This window comes from Anomalospiza imberbis, chromosome 6 (assembly GCF_031753505.1).
Source record: "Anomalospiza imberbis isolate Cuckoo-Finch-1a 21T00152 chromosome 6, ASM3175350v1, whole genome shotgun sequence".
Taxonomy (NCBI): domain Eukaryota; kingdom Metazoa; phylum Chordata; class Aves; order Passeriformes; family Viduidae; genus Anomalospiza; species Anomalospiza imberbis.
Window position 1 is genome coordinate 34,853,096 of NC_089686.1, and position 24,916 is coordinate 34,878,011.

At 36.4% G+C, this 24,916-nt stretch overlaps 1 protein-coding gene across 8 annotated transcripts in view; it reads left to right on the forward strand.

Moving 5' to 3' along the window:
* The window catches only part of PCNX1 (pecanex 1), a 90,332-nt gene that overhangs the window by 11,833 nt on the left and 53,583 nt on the right, over positions 1 to 24,916 (forward strand). For 3 of the 8 annotated variants that reach the window (XM_068193287.1, XM_068193284.1, XM_068193292.1), the window contains exons 3-8: positions 2,367 to 2,472; positions 5,116 to 5,161; positions 6,001 to 6,090; positions 7,759 to 9,459; positions 20,050 to 20,182; positions 24,676 to 24,860. In XM_068193287.1, the coding sequence (XP_068049388.1) occupies positions 2,367 to 2,472; positions 5,116 to 5,161; positions 6,001 to 6,090; positions 7,759 to 9,459; positions 20,050 to 20,182; positions 24,676 to 24,860 (2,261 nt within the window). The remainder of the gene's footprint in view (positions 1 to 2,366; positions 2,473 to 5,115; positions 5,162 to 6,000; positions 6,091 to 7,758; positions 9,460 to 20,049; positions 20,183 to 24,675; positions 24,861 to 24,916) is intronic. The other 5 variants (XM_068193288.1, XM_068193289.1, XM_068193290.1 and 2 more) reach the window with 3 other exon arrangements.

The following is a 24,916-nucleotide window of genomic DNA, read 5'->3' on the forward strand; positions in this document are numbered from 1 at the left end:
TTGCAAACTGTAAAGTGTAACACTTGCCTAAGAAATGAAGACCGCAAACTGTAAGAAACTGATTGTAGAATTTCGTATCAGGAAGGCCTGGCTACAGCACTAGTGTCATGTAACTCCTAAAGAACTCCAGATGTTGCAAAACTCCAGGTACTTGGGCATACAGTGGTCAATCCTAGAAATCTGTTTCCTGCTTCTTCCTGTAGACTTTATTTGCTGATGATTGTTACTAGCTTTTGTTCATCCATTCATTTGTGTGTGCTGTCACAGAATATAGAAGCTGTGAATAGAGCAGTGATGGATTTTGTTGTTGCCTATGCTGATATCTGATGGTTCAGTTTTAGACAAAATTGCTGCCTTCTTTGGCTAACTACCTGGTTCTATGCATGAAAGCTTATTTGCAATTACTTATTTTTCTACTTCATAGGATGTACTTCAATCACATGCAGTGTTTCTCAATGAATTATTCAAACAGGAAAGGAATTTCATCTTTTTGTGAAAGGCATTCTTTGTTATATCTTCCGTTAACATTGTAATGTATGCTGAACTTAAGCATTGTGAGAATTTTCAGTTTAGTCTTTAAATTCACATTATGTACTTATGTATTCTTAAAATGCTTACAGAAGGTATGCTTTGGCTGAAGCTGATGCTGTATCTTTTACAATTCATTTTCCTTACCTGCCTTAGTGTAGTTGATAATACTAGGTCAGAGAGGGCTCTGTAAACAGCCATCTCTGTGAATATGCCTGTCTCATTGCTGAGCTGTAACAAAATGATGGCTTCTCACTTATTTTTTTAATTTGCTGGAGTTGGACCATAGTTGTTCTGCTCATTAATGGCTGGTTGTCTTTTAAGTTAACTTATTTTAACTGAAGGAATATATTCCTAACTTCAAACTGTCCTTTTTTTTTTATTATTGTCACCTCTAATGCAGGAAGAATCATGTGTTTGTTATATTATCTAGAGTGATTCTTGAGGTTGTGCCTTTACACCTCTCCAAGATGACAACAGCTTAATATGTCATGCTGTAGGATGAATCATGTGTCAGATCCTTTAGTGTATCGACAGTTTGTTTACAATATCCTTGATTGATGTCCATGTATTTCAAAAACTGACAGAATCATAGAATATGCTGAGATGCAAGAGACCCATCAGGATCATTGATTCCAATTCCTGGCCCTGTGCAGGCCACCCTATTAAGTGTTTTTCTTATTGCATAAGACTTTCCTATAAGACTAGTGGTCTATTAAGTAAGTCTCGCAGTGCTTCTGTCCATTTCTGTTCCCTTCCTTAGAGGGCCTTTGTCTTTAGTGTATTTGGTCTGGCTGGACGAGTGGTGTGTGTGTGTACTTTGTTAAGTAAAACACTGGAATCTGATTGTTGAGGAGCTGTTGTTCATATTTGGGAAGAAGCAGAGAGGATCGGTGTCAAATTACCCTGTAGATACTTCTGTTTACAAGTCTCCTGGATCAAGGTGCTTTAAGAGAACTTCAATGGGATAGGAAAAAGAGTGCCTCAACTGCTTCCTCTTCGCAATTAACAATCAGTGCTAGGTTGGATCCTTGTGTTCTAGTCCTCAACTGACTTCAGACCCCACTGTCCTAATGGACAAATCCAACTTGCTTTTGTTTCGTAAAATATCTGCCTTTGACAAGCTGAATTCTGTGGAATTACAATTTGATGGTGTTGCTCTAGGAAATATTTCAAACCAATAGTTATTAATCCTGAAAGGGTGAAATCACTAGGATTCAGTGGTATATATGTTGTACCTCAAAATATTTCTTGGTAGGGACTGTAAAGTATCTGAAGGGAAGTTATTTTTGAGTAGAAAAATGTGGTTTGCATCCCTGGGAGAGATACTATGGCCCTATATGTCTCTGCATGTTTAAAAGCTTTCACATGTGGCTTTCTTCATTAGCCATCCTTGCTTTTGCTCCCAGATTCAGTCTAAGGAAGGGACAAGGAGTCCTTTCCATGCTCTGAGTACTATGTAGTATTTTTTTCTATTGGTGAATTTCTAGGTGTTGTAATTGAACAGCTGATCCAAAAGTAACATGTGTACACATAAAGACAGGGAGAATTTAATATGTCAGCGTTTTGGAATGCCTTGTAGGGCCTAAGTCTTCACAGTTTGTGTTGGCTGGTGACAGTAGACTTGTGGCAGCAGTTTCCGTGATGAGTTATGGAGTGCTCTGGCTCAGACTGAGCTTCCTGTGTCAAACAGCCAGTGTTCATCCAAGATATTGGGATATATTTGAGCCCCTGATTTTTGAGAAGGGAAAACTTGTCTTGAATATGTGCTCAACATAGACAAAATTTCGTTTAACTGGTGGGGATAATGTGTTGATTATTTTTAATGTTTCTCTCAGTGACCCTGGTGGAGGGATTGAGATGTCAGAGTTCATACGAGAAGCAACTCCCCCTGTTGGCTGTAGTTCACGCAATTCTTATGCTGGGATAGATCCAAACAACCAGGTAAGAATTAAAGCTGCTACAGTTGTTGCTTTAGTATTGCTGGCTTTGCAGTCTGTAGATAACCTCTTCCTATTATTTTATGGGGTTTTGGGGTAATTTTTATTAGATAAAACAATGTTCTTTTCTGTATGTAACTGCTTTGTTAGGAAGGTATAGCATTCTCCCAGCAGCATAGCTCTCAACCCATCTTGTACTTAAATTAGGAATGGCTGGATTTTGAAAGGGAACCTACTGTCCCATCAGAAAGTATTCCCTCTTCCTCAGTTAGCTTTCTTCTGATTTAAGAAATCAAAATGGCTCGGAGTATGGTGAGCTAAGTACTAAGAACCCACTGTGGTGGGATTCCCTTGTCCCTTTGGGTAGCTCAAGCTGTATCTTCATGCTTATGTTCTAACTTTGTCTTCCTCCCTTACTTTTGTTTGCTCTGGCATTTAAAGCTTAATTGGTAAATTTAAATGCTGTATTTGAGGAGGCTTCTGTTAAGTTATCTTAGAATGTTTCTACTGTTGATTTTCTCTTGCAGCTGTGAATGGCTTTCTGCAGGTTATTATTCCTTATAGGTCAGATTTTGCTGTCAAAAAATTAGTTTGCTAAAAGTATAAAGAAAGATAAACTGCTAGAAATGGGAAGACTAACACTGTTTATTTTTTTGGATGTCCTCTGCAAAATCTTCACTTCCTTGATTGTTCAGCATGGTTGGGAAGAAAGCATTAAATAGGGAGTCCTGCCAGATGGAAGTGCTGAAGAACATGGATTTATTACATTTTAATGTAACTTCATTATGTTCTAGTTGTCTTGTATTTCACTGGGGAAGTTGCTCTGTTCCTGTATTATATCTGCTACGTTTATGTGTTCAAATTCCATAGCATTGGATTTGCTATTCCTTCTGTTTGGCTTTTGACATTTAGCCGGTTGTGGCTAGTTTTTATCAACCCTTCATGAGTACAAGTAGATGAAGTGGCCAGGCTGTACAGTTATGTTGATGATGAACAATGCAGCATCATGGTAAAGACACAGAACCTGTCTTCAAATGACATGGAAGTCCTTGGCATGGTATTACAGTATCATGTTCTTCTAATTAGCTCTCTGAGCAAGCAGTAGATAACGAAGTGCAGTGGTATGCTAATGTTGGTGTTTTTATCTGAATCATACTCAGTTATGCAGCATAGATACTCTTAAGAGATTTTTCTTCAAGAGAGAAGGCATTTGCTGGTGCAAAGGAATAGGAAACAATGGGCCATGTAGGAAGATAGAAACATGATGCCCAGACTAGTTCTTTGACTGGTCTTTGGAAAAAATATGTTCCAAACATAACAGTTTTAATATTAAAGCATGTGAAGAAGTTCAAGCTAATGTGAAAGAACGTGTAGTGTTTAGAATCTATTTGTCCTAATAAAATGAGTATTCACTGGTCCTCTGTGATTGAATGTGCAGCATCAAAAGGGAACATGAACAGTAAGCATCTGAGTTCTGTTCAGTTTTTCTGTGTGAAATAGCTTTCCTGTGATGATGCATTTGTATTCACTGACAGCCTTCATGAAAGTATATTATTGAATGGAAAAATGTTGAAACATGACAAAATGAGTAACTAAAAGTGTGTGTAACAATGTTGTGAAGAAAATGTATTAAACAAACTCTTAGCTGCTTTTTCAAACTATACATAAACCCACTGTTCTTCTCTACTATGGCTGAATAGGATCTGCACACATCTTCAGGTTACCTGAAATTGCTGTGCTTACAGAAAATAACTAGGAGAATTATGCTCTTTTCCCCAGAGTAATTTTAACTAGGAATTTTTTGGAAAACAGCATCCCAGTAAGTATACATCTATCAATCAAATGGCCATCACATTTATGTATTATAGGTTCAGATTTTGTCTTTGAGTGCTCTTCCTCTATCTTATTTCTGAGTCATTGAATTATCTGACATCTGCATTGTTGTATGCTGTTTATAGTTGAGAGGTTGTATTGAAAATGTTATTGAAGGTAAGACCAAATTCTCTGTAGCATTTCTGCAAAGTAATCTCCAATGGATTATGGGATATATTTAGAAAGGTAGATTGCAAACCTAAATGGTGAAATTTTTTGTATGAGAAGATACCATGCCTGCTCGTTTGCCATTGAATGTGAAATTAACTGGAAAAATAGGTATCTTTTCACATGGGAGCAGTTTTTGGATTTAGCTTAGTGTTTACTGTATTGAACAGATAAGTTTTATACTGAAATTGATAAGTTTTATACTAAGATGGTGTTTTCTTTAAGCATTTTAGACAACCAAAGTCACAGCATTAAATGTTAATTTTTACAGCAGCAGTTATTAGTGTAGCATTGTGTTTGTACTTTGTTGCCACATTAAGTAAGGAGAATTCCTAGATCAGGAACTTTTTAGAATCAGCAGAGTAAAGTCTCCATGAAGACTGGCTTTTGAATGGAATAGTGCTGTGATGTAGTTGGATGCTTAATTAAATGACTTTTCATCTCTTTGCAGTGGAAACATAACCAGAATTTTATAGCACTGTGCTGCTGGATTCTTTTGTGCCTTTAAAAACCTCTCCTAGGCAAATGCATGTGTTGGAGTAATAGGAAATAACAGTTGTTTATTTTCTGGAAGTGTACACCTTTTTACATAATTTCCTGTTTCTAGGTTGGATCTGGGTTATCTCGTCTGGGAACAGCAGCAACCATCAAAGGTGAGATTTTTAGCTACTTAAACTACCTTGCAGGAGCACTTGAAATCACTATTGTTTACTGTGTTTCCAAATACTGTCTACCTTAGTCATCTTGACTTTTTTTTTCTTTTTTGAGTGAAATACAACATTTTCTAGTTGGGGGAAGTTTTCTTTGGACATGCAAATGATATAATCGAAACATGAGGAGAGAATATTCTGGGGCCTGTATTCTGCTTCCCATGGAATGACAGGTTTTCCATTTGCCTGTAAAATACAGAGCCAGAGAGTTGGTTGGAGTAGACTTCTCTCTACTATTTTGAGTTTAGTGCAACCAATTACCCTTCTAGTATTGTATATCAATGACTTGATTACTTCTTGTTGTTTGACTTTTGGCTGAAGTAATTTCCAGCCCTTGTGAACTCCTCTAAGATGAAAAGATAACAATTTTGCATATTATGGGTATTTTCCTATACATTTATCCAGCCAATAATAAGGCAAAAAAAATTGAATGCAAATTTTTGTCATCTTGATTTTGTTTTTCTCCTTGCTTTTCTGACTATTACAGGTATTTATGTAGTCTACCCCTCTTTTTTTATGGACAAGCATTCAAAAATAAATATTCCAATAGATACACCTTTAAGGGGGAAAATAAATCTTGGTTGCCATTGAGTTCTGTGGAACATAATAGAAATAGACAATACTTGTATCTAAAAGAAATCTTGTGTTATTGTAATTATGTAACTATTGTTACTTACCTATAAATGAAGAAATAGAAGCAACAGTCTTTCATGACAATTGAGAATGTAGGTGTATGTGTTAATACTTTGAGCACTAGTACTCTTTTTTCTTAAAACTTGCAGGTGATACTGACACTGCCAAGACCTCTGATGATATCAGTTTAAGTCTTGGCCAGAGTTCTAGCCTATGTAAAGAAGGGAGTGAAGAACAAGGTAAAATTTCTTCTTCTCCATATTTAAACATGGTATTTTGTTACCGAAGACCCTTTGCTTAATATGCTAAATAAATTTATGCAGTTTATTGATACCCTTTCTTAGAGTCTATCTTGAAGTTCCCTGTTTCCATTCTTAATTACTCAAGCTTCTGAGAAGTGTAATTTGAATGCTTATAACTTTATTCTTTGAATGTGTGTTCCTTGCTCTGACATCTTCCAGCAGGTAATAAATATTTACTGTCACCTTGCTGCTGAAAGATAGCTAACTTACATTTCTTTAGACAGCATCTCTTAGACTACAGGTAGCCTGTGGTTAATGGACTTCATTGTAGATTAATTTGCTTTCCTTATGAGTACAGACAAATGTAAATGTGGCAGGCTTTACTATAAAGTAAATAACCCCATACAGAGCTCTATGTTCTTAGAGCCATAGGCTGCTTCCAAGATGCAAGTTACCAGAGGTTGGTGAATTTTTAGAAGTTTTTTTTCTACTATGTAAGGAAACTGTTAGCTTGTGTTCTGCACAAAACAGGACAATTTTTTGTTTGGCTTCATTGCCAGGAAAAGACCTGCTCAGACTAAAACAGCATAAAACCAAAGGGAAATCTTTGTTTGCTGATTTTGCTTGTTTGTTTGCTGGTGATTAGGAGGAAGTTAACTTTGAGAATACCGCCATTCATTTTTGCCAGTCTAATCACTAATGGGTGATTAGAGCCATTAGATGGATGATTCAATCATTACTATGTGATTCAGTGCAAAAAGTGTGTTTGAAATGGAGCATCATAGGTGGCCATGCTGTTGTAATAGGCAGCAGGGTTCTGCGACTTTCAGCTGAGTAATGTAACTGTGAAGTCTCTTAAGGTGCATGCATTCAAATATACTCTACAGGAGTTTAACAACTGTAGAAACTTAACTTGGCCTCCAGATCTTCTATTTTTAGTGACAGTAGCAAAAGGGAAAGTAGCCTGACTTTTAGTACTGCCTGCAGATGGACACTTACAGGAGACTGCTTGTGATGGGTAACAGGAATGATTGTTTTAACCAAGTGCTAACAGCAAATCTTCATGATTTGCTTTAACAGCAAAAAACACCTCTTTTTTTTTTTTTTGGAGGTAGTAAAACTCAGTGACTTCATAGGGAGTTTCATTATAGTACAAAAAGACTTGTGACAGTGATTGCATCCTTGCTAACTGTGAGCTTACTTGGTATCTGGTAGGAAAGGTGATTTTTGTTGGGTTTTTGTGACTTCAGAGTTAATGGGGTTTACTATGTTTTCATTAATACCTTTAAAGTTTGTTTACTGTATGTAGGAACTGAAAAGAAAGGCAGGGTACACTTTTATAATTAAGAAACTTAGGGATATGTCACAGTATTAAGTCTGAGACACGTAAGCAATAGAGGAGGTTGGAGACTTGTCAGAATTGCCTTATCTTATTAGTTGCTAGGGATAAGCTGGTATTGATGGTTTCTTTTTTTATTAAAAAAAGGCCTGTCAGATTTGCCCAAATGTTATAAAATATTTTTAAATTGTAATGTAATGAATTCATAGTACTTGCAATTGATTTTTTCAGTTAATTTACTTTGTCTGATGTAAACAGTTTTAAAGCAAGTTGTATAACTTAGATGAACATTCTTCATGGATATTTCTAAATATGTACTTAAACAGATTTGGCAACTGATCGGAAGCTTTTTCGTCTGGTGTCGAACGACTCATTTGTCTCCATCCAACCATCATTGTCGTCTGGACAGGATTTGCCAAGGGACAGCGGTGACAAAGTGTGCCTCTCGAACAACCAGCTTGTGGACCAGTCTAAAAACAGTGCATGTGACACAGAAGTAGCTTCGCTGGTAACTCTGCATTCTCACTCCTATAGGAAGGATCATAGACCTCGAGGTGTACCAAGGACTTCTAGTTCTGCTGTTGCTTTTCCAGATGCTTCACTAAATGACTTCCCCCTCTATCAGCAAAAACGAGGACTAGATCCTGTCAGTGAGTTAGAAGCTTCCAAGCCCCCTTCTGGATCCCGAGAGTCTTTGGGTGAGAACTCTTGCATTTCAGGAGTTTTTCAGTTAGATGACATTCTGAAAAGTAGCAGCCCTCAACCATTGACTAAGAGTGGGAAGAGCAAATCCTTGAAAGCAGACAAAAGTATGGACAGTCTGAGAAGCCTGAGTACTAGAAGCAGTGGTTCAACAGAAAGCTACTGCAGCGGGACTGATCGTGACACCAACAGTACCATCAGTAGCTATAAAAGTGAACATACTAGCTCAACGCATATAGAAAGTGTTTTGTCAGAGCATGAGGAGGAGTCTCCGAGAGAAGAGAAAAAGGATGGTAAGAAAAAAGACTGTGGTGTCGACTCAGAGGATGACAGTAGTTCTACTACTGACAAAAGGACTAGTAGCGAAAGGACTGCTGTGGAAGCGAGTCCTCTGGGTGGTGTTCAAGAGGTAAAGGGTTCTAATGCATCTGATGAGATGCACAGCCAGAAAGGTCTTGGTGCCTCTGCTTCAGAAGAGGCCAATAAGAACCCACATGCCAATGAATTGACTACACAAGCTGACAGGCCACATGGGAAGGCTGCTGAACAAAGAGATGAGCAGAGTGAGAAACTAGCTGTGTTAGTAGATTCAAGAGCTGCTAAAGAAACTAGTGGAAAACAAAAAGAAGGAGATGTTCGACCAAAATCTTCTAGTTTAATACATCGAACAGCCTCTACCCACAAGTCCAGTCGGAGAAGGACAGGAAAAAAGCGGGCTAGTAGTTTTGATTCAAGTCGGCACAGGGAATATGTTTCCTTCCGAGGTGTATCTGGTACTAAACCTCACAGTGCTGTGTTTTGTCACGATGAGGACTCCAGTGATCAAAGTGACTTGAGCAGGACATCAAGCATGCAGTCAGCTCACCAGTTCAGCAGTGATAGCTCTTCCAGCACCACCTCCCATTCATGCCAGTCTCCTGAGGGAAAATACAGTGCTTTAAAGACCAAATATGTTTCTAAAGACCGTGGGGGCACAGACTCTGAAAATGCTCACAAAACCCACTTAAGCTCTGAAGGAATTAGCAAAAAAAGATCTACACGACGGACTTCTAGCACAAACAGTGCCAAAAATCGTGCCAGAGTATTAAGCCTGGACAGTGGTACTGTAGCTTGTTTAAATGACCCAAATAGTTTAATGGCACCAGGTAACATAAAACAGTTAACCACTTCAAAATCTGATTTGGAAGCCAAAGAAGGAGAGGTGCTAGATGAGCTATCTCTGTTGGGAAGGGCTTCACACTTAGAGTCAGTCACTCGTTCTAGGAATAGCTTACCAAGCCAGGCTACATTTCCTGAAGGGGAAGAGCAAGAATCAGCAAGTGGAGGTAAGTAAATGACCTACCAGAAGTACCTTGTCATATTTTGTTAATGAGTCTGGTATCTATGACTTAAATTAAAACTATACTTAAGCATCCTCCCTTCTCTACTCTTGCCCAGTAAAACTGAAAAAGTGTTTCCTTTGTAATATCTTGAAAGATCTACTGAAATGGGTTTGAATCCAAACAGGTTTTGCAGAATCTATAGGTAGAGATGTTAGGGGTTTGTTACCAGCAGTCCTCATTAATTAAAGCTGTATCTTAAAACTACTATTTGTGATCAAATCAAACCTGCTCTATTATATTGAGTAATACAAACGACTGCAGCCTCTCTGGCATGGCTTGAGGTGGTATCAAGAAATAAAACCAATCCCAAACTCTTACCATGTTGCCTTTAATTGTGGATTCTTACAATGGCCTTGTTACTAACCTGAATTCTCCTAGGGATTTAATTTTTGCCTAGCCTTGTCACTGCTGGCTAGACAGTCTTGTTTACTTTGGGGTTTTGGGTTTTTTTTTTTTTTTGTCTTCATTATGTGAACACAATAACCTTCCAGTGCTGGAGAGGAATGTAGTTTCCTCTTATTTTCCCCTAACTATTGTTTTGCTTGGTGTATTGTGAACAATAAGCTACCTGGAGTAGCTGTTATTAATACAGATGAGTAGTGGCATTTAAAACAAAATTTGGAGCTCTTAATATTTTTTTGTTTATTGCTTATTGTAATGTTTATTTCTTTTCTTGGTTAACTAAATTGGCTGCCTTAACTGGAAGGCTTTTTGTGTCAAGGTAGATAAGTGTCTTTACAATACATTTTCAGAACAGTATGAGGTTGGTAATTAACTCAGTCTGACATCTGGAATTTTCAAAGGCCAATACCTACCAAATAATCTGGATCTTTACATCTAGGTGGACAAACCCTTCATAAAATAGTATTTTAGATCAAGACAGGTATTTTTAACAAACTATAGCAAATTTGACTGTTCCTAATATGTAGACTGCCTAAACAAAATACAGTGATTTCTCTTAAAAAGAGGTTTCCAGCCCACAGTGAGATAAGATATATGACCAATAGTGGGGTTTTCTTTTGGTTTTGTTTGGGGTTTTTCATGGAGTTGTTTTTGTGTTGTGTCCCCCACTATTAACAAAACAGCCATAAAAATCAATACAATTGATTTCTGGGGACGAATAGAAAGTGTGCCACACTGAAGTTCAGCTGTGTATTGATTATTGATGAATTTTGACTGGTTTACAGTTAGTTCAGACCTATTTATATGGCTTTATTTTACCAGTGCATGCAGGTTTGTTCTTTTTTTTTTTACTTTCTCTGTTATTCCTAGTTACAGATTTTTGCAGAGGCTTTAATAAAAGAGTCAGGCTTGCTCTTCTAGTATTAACCCTAGAAGCTAAACACTTAACACATATTCTTTCTAAGATCTTGTTAAAGTGACAGCTCTTCATGTCCACTGAGAGTAATTTGACTAATAAAAGGTCTCCTTTGTGTTTACCATTTTGACACTATGCCCTCTTTAGCACAAAACTTGATTTCATTTTGTTTTGTGATATTACTGCTTAAAGCTGATAGGATTCTCCCATTATGTGCAAAGGAGGATTAACATAGCTTATGTTCTAGAACATGTCACACTTTGTATGTGCTTACTACTTGTCAGTAAGTAGTCTGAAAGAATTGATGGAAGACAGATGCTGAATATTGTGGAATATTTGGATTGCTCTTTTGAAAAAGTTGTTCTTCCCCACCATTTCACTCAACACATTTCAAAGCAACCTTAAAGGTACAGATGTGTAGCAGCTTAAGCAGTAAAGGCTTGCTGTCATTCTTGCTGGCCTGATCCATTTCCAGTTTAAAATTTTACGTGAGGGTCATTTGAAGATGATAGTATTTTTAATCAGTGGCAAATACCCAAGCAGTACTTCTCTGTGGATTGCAGGCTGTCTTTAAGAAGCAATCTGGAATCACGTTCTCCTGATCTGGTGACATGACATGGTTAATAACACTAGCTGTATATTGTTTCTTCCTACCAAGAGAAAAGGAAGTATTTGCTTTATGATTGTAAGAAATGAATGCCATTCTGCCTTTTTTTTGAAAGCAGAACAAAATTATGACTTAAATTTTTTTTAGTTCTACTTAAACATTTATTCAGTCTTGTCTAGCACCAAGGCAGTAATTACATTGCAGTTATCTGTTCATGATCAATCTGACTAATTCTTTCATAGTGTCCTTCTTTACTGGCTTTTCTCTTGTGTGGGTTTGTTGGGTTGTTTTACCCACAATTTATAGCTTATATTACAAGTTTTGTAACATATGTATCTTTAATTGTGGTTTTCTTCTTTAGACTTACCCATGACTAATACTAATGAGAGAAAATGTTTTAACTCTTTAGATTCTAAGTGCTTTATAGCCAGTATTTCTTACTACTGAGATGTATTCACCTTTTGGGAGGTTTTTTAAAGACATACATGTGTAATATAAATACATGTCATGTGTACATATGTATAGCATTTTTTTTGAGAAAATTAAGAAATTATTTAATTACTTGTTGCAAGTGAATTACAGAATCAACTTGGTTTGGATTTTCATAAGATCAAGGGATATTGGTTGGATGTGATTTTTTAGAAGTAGTCTGGACCAGCCTCCTGCTGAAAGGATTATTTTATAATTTTATATAAATATTTAAAAATGTCTGTGATTGCTTATGATAACTTTCTGAAACAACTAATTAACAGATGCACACAAGATAACAAAAAGACTGATATTAATACCACCTGCTCTTTTCCAGTCAGCAGCTTTCAGTTCCTGTTTTTCAAATATGATTTAAATCAGTAATTATAACTTCATTTTATGTTTCAATCTTTAGATACTAGGACTACATTCTTGTTTGTGTAACTGCTAAAATGTGTATCTTAATGGATATGGTCTTTTCTAATCTTCTACTAAGCAGGATGTTGTACAAACTTGTATATATTTCACTTCTGCAGATACAATTTAGTAGTTTCATTTCTGTATTATTATGCCAGGAAGTGGTGAATGACTCACTTGCTGTGAGATCGTATGTGCATTTGAATAGAATTTGCAATTCATTAAAATGCAGAGAAACAGCATCTGAAAATTCTGAAATCAAGTGTATGTGGTGAATGTATAATAAAAAACATGGAAGGTGTCTTAATGGTAGTTGTTATCCTTGTTCAACTATTCAGACTCCAAAAGTAGCTAGTGAATTGATGAGTCATGGGTTAGTTGCAGTTGCTCCACTGTCTAGTGATTTTCTGGAAATACCCTCTTTGCACTGTCCTGTGCCTGGTTTCTGTCAGATGTGTTTCTGGATTGCTATTTGTAACCATTTAAAGAGCCACCATAATGCTGTATGTAACACGGTGATGTTTTGTAAAACTTGAGCTGGCCTGAAAAGTCAAGTGTTCTCTCCAGTTCTATATTAATGGTAAAAGATGTGCTCTTTAAGTTGCTGCTCTGTTTTGCAGCTTGCTGCAATTTAAGGTTCATTTACTTTAAGTTTTTGAGATACATACCCTTTTGTAAGTAAAACTGCATGCAGTGTGACACATTTTTCCTTCTGTACATTGCATAGCAATATTGAAGTAACAGCTCATACTGTTTTCTGTCTTTTGAGGTCTGCAGTACATGTCTATAGGCAGGCAAAATAGGGCTTTGTGAATTTGGATTAGTCTTGTGTTCCATATGACACATGGAAACCTGTTCACCTCCTCAGTCTGTATGTATTTATACATATATGCTTAGCGTGTCTGCCTGCAATTATTACAATGCAGTTCTCTGTTACTCAGCCAATGGTCATGGCAGCTGCTGGCAGCATATAACTTTTCCCTTCTATGCTGATGTTGCACATGGCCTGTGTCATGACTTGATTTGCCTGTTTTGCAGAGCTGTTCCATGCTTCTGTTGGCTTTAATTCTTGCTACATTTTCCTGCAGATAGAATGAATGTAATTACAGAAGATGGGGCTTCTGATCTTGTTTTCTGTGTGTCTGCCAGTTCATGCTCAAACTACTAAACCAAACTGTTCTGCATGAGAAATTGGAGTTTAGAAATGGTAGAAACTGAAAAATGTGTAAAGTTCCTGTGCTTGGGTTGTGTGTATATTGGCTGTCTCTATTCATGTATTCAGCAGAACCGTGCTGTTACTGGACCCAGGTAAGCAGATCAGCAGTAGAAAGGGCTCTCATAAGCATGTTACTGTACTGTCGCAGCTTTTGTCTGTGAAGGTTGAGTTTTACAGAATTTCCTCTGATGATGGATATCTTGTCTTCTCAGTAGAGGTCAGATTGCTACCTTTAAGAACTTAAAGATGTACACAGTGTTAGGAATGATATATGAGGCTACTGTAGAATTTCTGCAGTTTTGGAACTTACCAATGAAATAACAGTTGGAATAAATCTTGCATCTATTAGTTGTTAACCACTTCCTAGTAAAGCAGAATTTTAGTATGTTTTGTGGGGACTTAGTCCTGTGTTTTGTGCCCTTATGGATAATACAGAGGCTTTCATTAGATGACTTTTGCTTGATTTGGGAAGAGTGGTTCCATTTTGTTGGCATGTGTTGTTCATATATTTGCTTAAGTATTCATCCCAAACAGGAGTTGAATAGGAATTTTTGGTATTAGGTAAAAATTAAGCTGCATCTTCATACTGGCTTGTAGAGAGGTACCTGGGTTCATTAGTATGCATATAAGCAAGAAAGTTCTAAAAGCTCTATCAGCTATGATGGAAATGCTCACTTTGCTGCAATATGTAGCTGTCAGATAAAACCCATTCATTTATTGAAGTTGGCCACTAATTAGTGTTTGGTGTTTTAGTTAAGGCTATGTAATGCAAACATGACTTTATGTGTATGATTTGCTAACATAGTATGCTGCATATGCTGGTAACACTGTATTTCGAAGATTTACAGCATCTTTTCCTTAAGGTGAATAAATCTAAACACAAAGTCAGTTCTGACTTTAATAAAGATTAATGTCAATTATGAACATTTGTCTGCTACATGAATATAATACTAGGTATTGATACCTGAACCCTGGGTCTGTATTGGGCAGGGGGTCAGATGGGGTTTAGCTTTAGTTCTTTGACCCGAAGTACATCAGCATTATATTCAAGAGGTCTATGTGAGTAGCCAGTGTTTTTAAAAGTGGAATAATTCAAGTAGGAAGTTCAGTGAAATAGAATAATTAAGACTCTATAAGATAACTTATATCTATCTTAACTATAAGATAGTTTTATCTTTGGCCTTAGTATAAAAATTTTACTGTCAAGCTGGTCTATAAAAATGCTTGGTTCAGTATTCAAACCAGATGGTTTTATTGTCCTGCTTTGTTCCCTCCTTGATAGTGTTTTGCTTTTCAGGTTGTTGAAGTGACTGTTTTGACATAATTGTAAATATTTCTTCAGGCTAGTTTCATACTTTTTTTCTTTTCTATAAATGCAACCACAAAAGTGAAGTCCTGGGCTTTACTTTCTTTCCTGAACTGTGTGTTGTTTTCTTCTGCACTCTTTTCTAGCAAAAGTTTGTAACTTGGAGATATCACACTGTTCTTCATTGTTTCTCCTTTGCTGCGCACATCTATGTTCTTCAGAAATAGTCATTAGTGATATTTTTCATTAAATATCCATAGTAAGCTATAATACTCTGAGCCAATATTTTGATTTTTTTTTTAATCAGAGAAGTATAAGTAATCCCTGCAGCTGCAGGTTTTATTAAGGTGCATAATAATATGGTGATTTACAACTGCATACTGAAGATATAGACTGAACAGACTGCTTCTTTCTACTTGGGTATCTTTCAAGTATGGTTTTTAACATAGTGTTAGGGCATGGTAAAATAAACTATAAATGCCTCAACCATGAGGAGAACAGTAGTGCTAACCCATAAAAGCATGTGAAATACATCTCTCAGGTTTTGAACACAAATGAGATATAGATGCTCAATAGAGAAGAACAGCATTTCAGCTGTTTGGTTTGGCAAAGTACATCCTGCCTTCGAAGAATTTAATTGCTCACTTGCATTTGCAAATATCATTGCTTATGTGAGTACATGAGCCATAAACTATTCATTCCAGCTCTTGCTGAGAACGTCTAGGCTTAGTAATTAGTGATTGAAAACAGATGTGTTTCCCTTTTGACTGGGTGAGAAAGGGCATGTCCAAACATCACTCAGGTTCGGTGGGCACCTTAAACCATGCTTAACCTGACTAATGTTCAAAATCATGTAGGCTTTAAGTGATGGGGGAGGCGTGTTGGATTTTTTTAGCTGTGGTTTTGTTTTTTTTTTTTCCTAAGAGTGATGGAGACTTTTTGCTGTGGTAGGTTTTTTTCTTGCTTGCTTTCTAGTTAGACTGATTGCAGTTTTTATCCTAAGAACTTTATGGTTTTCCACATGGATGCTTCACCCTTGTATTAGTTTCATACCACATCTTTCCAGGAATCTTCTTATGAAATTTTTTTCTGTATTTTAGAATTTATTGAAGGCATGTATTTCAGAATTTATCTAAGGCACTAGGTTTGGTGTTCGTAGCAAAATGAAATGGTCTTATTGACGCAATAAAATTTTGTCAGTTCTGCTTTTTCATGTTTTCCTTAAGCTTCTGTCTTCTAAGGTTTGGTTAAAAGCAGTGTTAAGTAGGTGTAGGGAGATACTGCAAATGTTTTGGCTTGTTTTTATATAAATGGTCCTGTTCAAAGGAAAATATTTGTACTTTGTTTCTTAACGCTAGGTGTCTTATACAACAGTTGCATAGTTGTAGAGTAAAACTGAGTCTTTGGGTTCTGTTGAAAACTTAGTAAAACTACAGAAGTGAGCATAAAAAGCATCCTTCCAAAATGATGAGATGTAAAGCATCTTGCTAAGTGTCTAACGACAAAATGATATCCTCACGATGTTTTAAGTGTGTAACTGCTTTTTTGGCTCTTTTCCAATCAGAAGTGTTAAGTTAATTTTAATGCACTGTGCGTGCAAACACATATTCCTTAACAGATACAAGTGTCAATATTTCTTCTTTGAAAATAGTTGTATTATATTTGGGAATAGGTATATGAGGGGTTAAGTTGGCTACAAGGTTGTCACTAGGTCTCCACTTCTTAGATTATTGATCTCTGGGCTGTAGGTTTGCATTTTTAATTTGTGCACCTTGAAAATGATTTTTGTGTTCTTGAGGATAGAAATGCTGGGGATTTACATGCAAATGACAACATGAAGAGGAAATGCTTGAATTTCTTGATACTAAGTGTAGTGATTCCGCATGGAAGCATAGAATAAAAAAGCATAGAGCACCTTTTAACAAACATTCTGTGAGCTGGAAAGTTTGTCTTTCTCTACTGATTAAACTGAAGTAACCACGAACTTCAAAAGTATTACCTGTGTTATCTCTTCCTATTACATCTAGGTTTTGTACATGATTAGATGTTGGATCTTACATTTCTGGAGTCTAGGATAAGTTGTAAGCAGTATTGGAGAAGTGTATGTGACATCGTAAATATTAAAGCTTATTTATATTGAAACGTGATAGAACTGCTCTCAGATCATGGTAGAGGGTAAGTTAGGAACTTTGTGGTACTTCCTACTGGTGAACTCACAAGCAGTTGCACTGCTCCTTCTCATTAAAGGCAAGCAGAAACACAAACAATACAAAGTAACATAAAGAGCTTTCCATACTGGAAATATAATAATATATAATTATTATTATTCCAAACTGGAAATATAATAATTAATATATATATTAATATATATATTAATTAATATATTAATTAATATATAAATATATATTTATATATTTATATTAAATATAATATTAATATAAAATAATATTAATATTAAATATAATATTAAAATTATATTAAAAACAAAAACTCGCTGAAAAGTTTTTCCCCAAGACTGAGCAAACCCAAGGGGCCAGTACAATAAACAAAACCAAACCCCTATGGTTTTCCTTTTCAACCAAAAGCAAACTTCGAGCAGTTGGGCTTTCCACACTTTATGCTAATCCTCTCTGCTCAGCTAGCATTTTTTTTTAACTTCTTTGGTCATGTTTTCCACATGTAGCTTCTTGCAGTGTTGCATAATGTTATCAGACTTGGAGCTTGTTGGTCTGAACAGCCCTGCAGTCTTTTCAAAAGAACCTGTGGACTTGTGTAGTGACCCTGAATGACACCATCTGCATTCAGGAAGAATATGTATAAAAGATGTGCATTGAACAAAAGTTTCAAGATCATAAATCAAGAATCTTGTGGTAAAACAGGTAGAAAGCTACACCAAAATCTACTTTGACTTTTAAAAGTTAAAATGAACTAATATATGGTTAGAAAATGCCAAAGCTGTTTGCCTGTACAGCTTTGAATTTAATCCCCAAGTATATATTATGTTTTTTAATTTTCTTTTTTTCTTATTTTCAAGCATTTGCTCACAGGACACTGCCTCTGTTAGTTCTTGAGACTTGCTTCAGTGTTAAATTGGAGCCATATAGGGAGAACCTGTGGTGTTTTCATAGTCTCTGTTTTAGTTATTGCAGAACATGACAGGTATCTGTCAGTGTTAAGTGTGCTACCTTAAAGAATTGCACTTGAATGGTGCTTTTGCTAAGTAGTTGCAAGTGGTAATTAAGATTCTGTGCTGATGTTTACCATCTTGATGGTAATTCAGATACTTACATTTCAGTTAAGACTAGTCACTGTTCCTTATTTTGTGGTGCTTAGCTCTGGTCTGATTACCAGAATTGCTTTTGCATCTGAACTCAGTGGAAGCTGTGTTGTAAATACGAATTTTTATATGCTGATGTGTATCCTAGAAAAATGAGCTTTATAAATTGTAATACAAAATTATTGGGTGGTTTTGACCTTGTGTGTCAGGATTCAGTCTGTCTTGTTTAGTGTGATTCACTTGCTTTGTACTTCAAGTGTGAGAGCTGCAAAGAAATGCTTAAAGAAATTAGGCAGTGTATGAAAATAAAGCTGTATATTAAACCACAGGAGAAACTGAATTCGTGCTGAAATACCCAGAAAAGGTAGTATAATCTATTGATGTTTAGATTTGTAAAAACACTTGTGGAGGAATGAGGAGAGAATGAGCAAACCTCTGGTTTTTCTGAAAGTACAGGAAAGGACTGAATTAGTGTTGCTCTGAAAATCTGTAGTTTTGATGAAGAAATACTTGTAGTTCGAATGTTAGTGTTAAAGTAAATCTCTTTATGTAGCTTCTTTTATTTTAAAGCAAGCAATAAATTGAAGCTTCAGAGAGAGAATTCATTTGGTAACCTGTGGTTCATGCATGAATTAAACTCATGTTTCAGTCAGCCTTTATTGCTTGAGCTGTGGCAGTAGTACACAACAGTAGTAGGTTGCTTTAGGTTGTTGTTCCCTGTAGGACCAGCATTAGAGTCTTTGCTGGTAAGTGTCCAAAACTTAATAGCAGCAGTGTTGTAACTTGAAGTGTGCTGAAGTGCTGAAGTGCATATAGGCTGCTCTGCCTGTGGTATTCCTGCTCTGTGTTGTGGGGTTTTTTGTTTTTGGTTTTTTTTTTTTTTTTTGTTTTTTGTTTGTTTTTTTTTTTAGGGGGGAGAGGGAGTGGGGGTTTTTTGTTTGTTTGATACAATTCTTGGTTTTCGCACTTCAGTAACAGGGTTTTTGGCCACCAAGTTGTGACTTCCCTGTCAAGATTGTGATTTTCCTCTTGTACTGACTTCATGTCAATTTTTTTTTCTCCTCCACTTGCCTGCTAAGCCCTATTTTCTCTATGGCCCATTCATTTGAGCTCTTTAGTGCTCTGCATTCAAATTGGCTAGGAGCTTCCTTGGCTCAGGAGGAAGACTTCTCAGATTGTAGACACACCATGAAGCAGTCCAAATCTGAAATTGTTCAGATTATATAGTTTAAGGAGCACAGGTGGATTTTGGGGGATAATGTGTGGATAAATATTTTTATCCCTTGAGTACATACAAACTGTTTTTTACAATATTGGTTTATAAATTTGAACCAAACCTTTTGTTTGGAAACCTGAAATAACAAAACCATCAGTCCTTAAAAATAAATTATTCTCTTACTTATTCTCAACCTCCTGCCTCTGTAAATTACGTTGTAACGAGTCCAGAAGGACCCACATGTATCCCTTGATGCTTATGAGAAAAATAAAGCTACTTTTGTTTTGTCCCCTTAAAGAGTTGTGATGAGGTTAACCGCAACCCTACCTATTTGGCAGAAGTTAAAAAATTGAGAAAATTATGGTGAGAAGTGGTAGACAACTTTACTAGGTAGCTCTTAAGGCTTAAACGGAAAGCATTTGGGATATCCGACTTCTTTTGCAACCTGGCTATTTGGATCCGGGGGTAAAAAAAAGTAAGCTGTATATTCAAGAGCACTCCCCCAGCCACCCAGGTTTTTGCTAATAACTGTGTGTTGTGGTCCTGTCTTGAAGCAGCTTGTTTGAACGGTTAGGACATAAGCTACTTTTGTTGTTGTGAGTCAAGTTGGTTAACTTGGGGAGGGTCAGAGGGAAGAAAGGAGTCTTAAGTTACTGTTTACGTAACTAGGATGGGTTCTTCTTTGACCTAAAGTCTGTCTTGATGCAGCAGCACAAGCCAGCGAGGAGACTGTCACATTTCGCCGTGAACGCAGCACATTTAGGCGTCAGGCAGTACGACGCCGGCACAATGCAGGGAGTAACCCTACCCCTCCTACATTGCTCATCGGATCACCCCTCAGGTAGGGTATCTAAATGTTCCACCATATTTAGCATGCATGCAGCAGACCACTTCCCCACACCCACCAGTGTTGCCAGAAAAGCACTTTTTACTTCTTTCCCCACCATAACCTCCTTGAGCTGTCACTGCATGTCACTGTGGGCTTGTTGAATTGTGCATGTATATGTGGCACTATTTTAAAAAAGGTCAGGATAGTCAGTCTCTAACATGTTATAGCTGTTTTCAGATTGATACAAAAATTAACTAATGCTAACAAACTTAGCCTCAGTGGTTTTTATCAAAAAAGTTTAGAAACTTTTACTTTCAGTCAAGAAGAGAAACCCAAAAAAATAGTATCAGCACTCCCAATTTTGGTTTTCGTCTCTTGAAGAATGTAAGCATTAGGGACTAGTACTCTAATCACTTTTCACATTTGTAGATTGTGAGAGATAAGCAAAATGACAGAACTTGTATAAAGAGCTAAATACATACTCTGAGAGAGACTCCAAATCTAAAATACAGATAAACCTTCATGAAGATCTTGGAGCTTTTTACAGCAAAAGAGAAATAATGAAGTGAATAGAATGCCCAGTACTGCTTAGTATTAAATCTAATTGTGTGGCACTCTGCATGCCTTGGCGATGTTTAAAATGTACTGTGTACATGTGTCTCAGGAGTCCCCCAACCTTTACTGGCCCCTTTGTTTACAATGCTGAGCCTAGTGATTTGTTACGTACAGCAGCTCTGTTTGATCCATCAGCCTGAACAGCAGAAACAGCAGCCGCAATAAGTTTTTGAACGTGTGTTTTAAGTCTTTCAATTTCTTGGTTGCTTATGGAATTGGAGAATCTGGTGAGGAGAACGTGGCCTGTAGAAGAAGGAACAGTCCCCTATAAGTATTGAAGTAATTCTTCAGTTACATGATAAATATGTAGGAGTAATTGCATATGTTATATATTCTTAATGATCTTCCTTCGTATGCTAAACTGTTGTTGTGTTTTGGGAATATTTATGTAAGTTTTTGAACTAGGAAAAACTATAGAAATGGAACAAAAAATACCTTACAATAGAGGATGGCAGAGGAATTGTGCCATCTTTGTCATACCACTAAAATATTTGAGGACTACTTTTGCAAATTTTCCTCAGGCGGAGGAGTGCAAGAGTGGTACCTAGAAATCTAACAGGTGAAGGACTGACTTCTATCATCAAGGACTGAAACTGCTTGGGTGTGGTTTTAGTGGCTAGTGCAGTATGAAGTAGTAATCATGTAATTTTAGATTTTTCTTTGTTAAGCTTTTGGTCTTCCTGAATGTAGGGTGTTCAGCTTCAAGCTAGTGATTTACTTCATAGTGAAGGATGATAAAACTTTGTCTTCTTTCAGATCACTTTTGCTTTACCTGGTTGCTTTCACTTGCTTCTGAGTTTTTTTTTTTTGTTTGTTTGTTTGTTTTTTTTTTTGTAAAGGAGGGTAGTGCAGCTTTGTGTTTTGCAGCATAAGAGGCTGTGCAGACTAGTGAAAGCTCCTTAACTATGTATTAGTTAGAAAATAGTGTTTTCTTTCTTGTAGATATAGAGTAAGGAAACTTTTGTTCTAAACTATGATTGACAGCGGCCTCATTTCCATATCTAGTGCAGCCATTAAGGTTCCCATGGCTTAAGCTTGACTTCTGTGAGACTATGAAGTAACTTCGTGAATCATGAATTTCGCGTTGTGAAGTGGGAGTAACTCTTTAATCAGACAAGATTTTCAAGGGTAAAAAAGCAGATTAAACATTCTTGCCTTGTATTTCCTCTAAGCATCTTTATCTAAATTTGTTCCATTCTAAATTAAAAACTACCCAAAACTGCTCACTGTACTTTCTCTAACATAATGACACACATTATCAAAAATGCTTTATAATATAAACATATTCAGAATTGAATGCTTATTGAGGGTAATTTACTCAAAGTACTTTTCATGATGCTAAATGACTGTCCCTTAGAGTGGAATTAAATTGCCAGCCAAACACCAAAGTGCTTTCATATTTGTTTGACACAAGTTCCATTTGAGCTGTCAACTGTGGAATGTATCTGGAAAAAGAAATCAAGTATTAATGTTCTAATTTCTAGGTGAACAGTCTAAAAATACTCTTTCCTTTACATGGGTAGCTTAATTTTAGTGTAAATACTGTGTTACTGGAAAGAGGAAACCCTTAAGAAAGATTTAAAAGAAATCATGCCTAAGGAGCAAATGTGAAGAAATATAAAGACATTTTTAGCCAGTTACCACTAAAAAGTTTTCAAAATATCGCTGCAGTTGTACTGATATAATGCCTGTATGCTGTTGGTGTGCTGCCCCAGTCTAGATTCTGATATTGCTAATCCATGACTTCAGATATTAAATTTCTAAGAGTATTAGATTTACTAATCTTTAGTTGCCCTGATATTATGTGTTTCTTATTCTTGCCAGCAAAACTTTAATCTCTAATCTTCTAACTCTGTCATGAAATTGGATGTTGGGGGAATGTTCCCTAGGACCTGTTGAATTAAACCTGATTTCTTTTTAAATTTCATATCCATGATTGTGATTAGTTTTCACTTCCTCTGTGAAATACTTAGTAAAAGAGACAATGGCATTATATATGTGTGTCTGGCAACGGTAGACAAGTCAAACCTTGTCAAATCTTGTCAAACAAGACAAGATTATTTTGCCCTGTAACTTAAAAACCAAACCCAAAATGCACCATAAAACACCATCCACCTCTGCTTTTGTCCTGTCTAAATGTCAGTAGTGTTTTGGGCACTTCAAAAATAAATGTTCATTGGCATCCCATGTAGTCAATCATGTATGCATGTGTGTAAGTGACTGTATGAAGCAGAATTTTATTCTTATAATAATCAGGGAGAGAATAAGCCTGTTTGTTTTGCAATTGGTTGACATCAGTATTTTGGTAGGATTTTTTAATTGTGACAGATGTGGATAACTATTCAAAGGGCAGCTGTGTCTATACCTCTTGAGATGTACCTGCTGTTTATGGAAAAGCAGTATTGTTTAGCATTGTTTTGGTGTTGCTTAAGGAAGGCGCTGAAAGTTGGCACATCCTTGAACTTCCATAGGGCTTTTGTTGCTGCATAGCTCACTGAAAGCCTTGTGTACTGCAGCAAAACACTGAATTTAAATGTCAGATTAAAATGTTAGAACACAGTAAATAATTAATTGCAGTTCTTTTCTTCTGAGCTGTGTGCATGTCTTTATTATTTTGCATGAGCTTTTCTTAACACCTATTCTTATATCCATATTTTGTTTTCCAGTGATGCTCTAACAAAACAACTGAAAATTAGATGATGTAGAAAATACTGTTAAAAGCAAGTACATCAGATAAAACCCTTCAACTCTTAGTAAGATCTTGTTTTTTTAGTTGCCTCAATTGCGAACTCTAGCATGATGCTGTAAACAGTGAAGTGTTAAAAGCAACAGGTGATACATATTGTTTTTCAAAAGAGTGTTTAAGCTATTTTCTGCTCTTTAAAATACAAAATCTTTTATCTAAAGTAATGCCTCTGCTAGTGCCTGTATAATGTAACTTCTTTAAATCCACAAAATGAAAGATAATAAAACCACAGCTGTTGCAAAGATAGTATGATATTAACTGTAAACATAATATACTCTGACACTTAGTCATACCTAATATTAAACAAGTTTTTAAAAAAATCTAACTTTGGTAAATAGCTTTATAAAGTTAATTTTGCAATTTAAGTCTGTGAAGAGGAGAATTAACACTTTCAAACATTGTCTGGTCATGGCTATGAGAAATGTACAAATTTCTCTGAAAGCCAGGTTGACTTTTAAAACCTGTGTTTTGGTGAGTAATAAAGCTTTTGCTGTAACTTCAGAATAACTTCAGATTCAACTTAACTTTTGCCAATTAATAACTTCGTATAGAGAGTCTTAATATGCTCAAAATATTTCCAAATCCAAACATATTACTTCAGTTTACCTACAAGGTCTGTGGTATCATATGGCTATTAACAAAGCTTAAAGACATTTTCTGGTTACTGTGAATTAATAACAAGAAAGGTGATATCTCTGTGACTAAGAAAAAAGCCCTAAACAGTTGATCAGGTCATACTTGAATAAGAAAAAAGGACCCAAATGATTGTGAGAAGACTGGAATAGTCAGTAGTAAATATAGGTGATACCTTAGGTTAGTCTGTAGTTGAACTAACTGCCAGTAATTTGCTTTTGCACCCACAAATTAAGACATGGAAGAATATACCTGTTGGGTGACTTAGGAGATCTTAGAAAACAATACTACCTAAGAAGTTGACAGGAACAGTATCTCTAAATTACTGCTGTTACTAGGGCCTAAATACTCTCTTACACAGAATGTAGGGGTTACTTTAACTCTTGGCTGCTTAATGCTACTATTTCAAAGAAAGTTTTCCTCTTTAAACTGAAAAATCTTGTTTTGCTTCACTTCTGGCTCTTTTTCACTTCTTCTTGGTAATGTGTCCCCAATGCGTGTTTTCTCGTAGCCTTCAAGATGGTCAGCAAGGCCAGCAGTGCTCCTCCCAGGTCAGAGTGCAGTCCTGCCCCCCTTCCCAGGCAGCTGTGCCCGGCGCTAGCGCCTCCTTGCTGGTGAGAAATGGGAGTGTCCACTTAGAAGCATCACATGCCACTGCATCTGCTGTAGGCGGTAGCAGTTTGCACGATGAACTTGGTATGCAGGCCTTATGTAACCTTGGTGACATGGAAGTTTTAATAGGGCAGATTTAT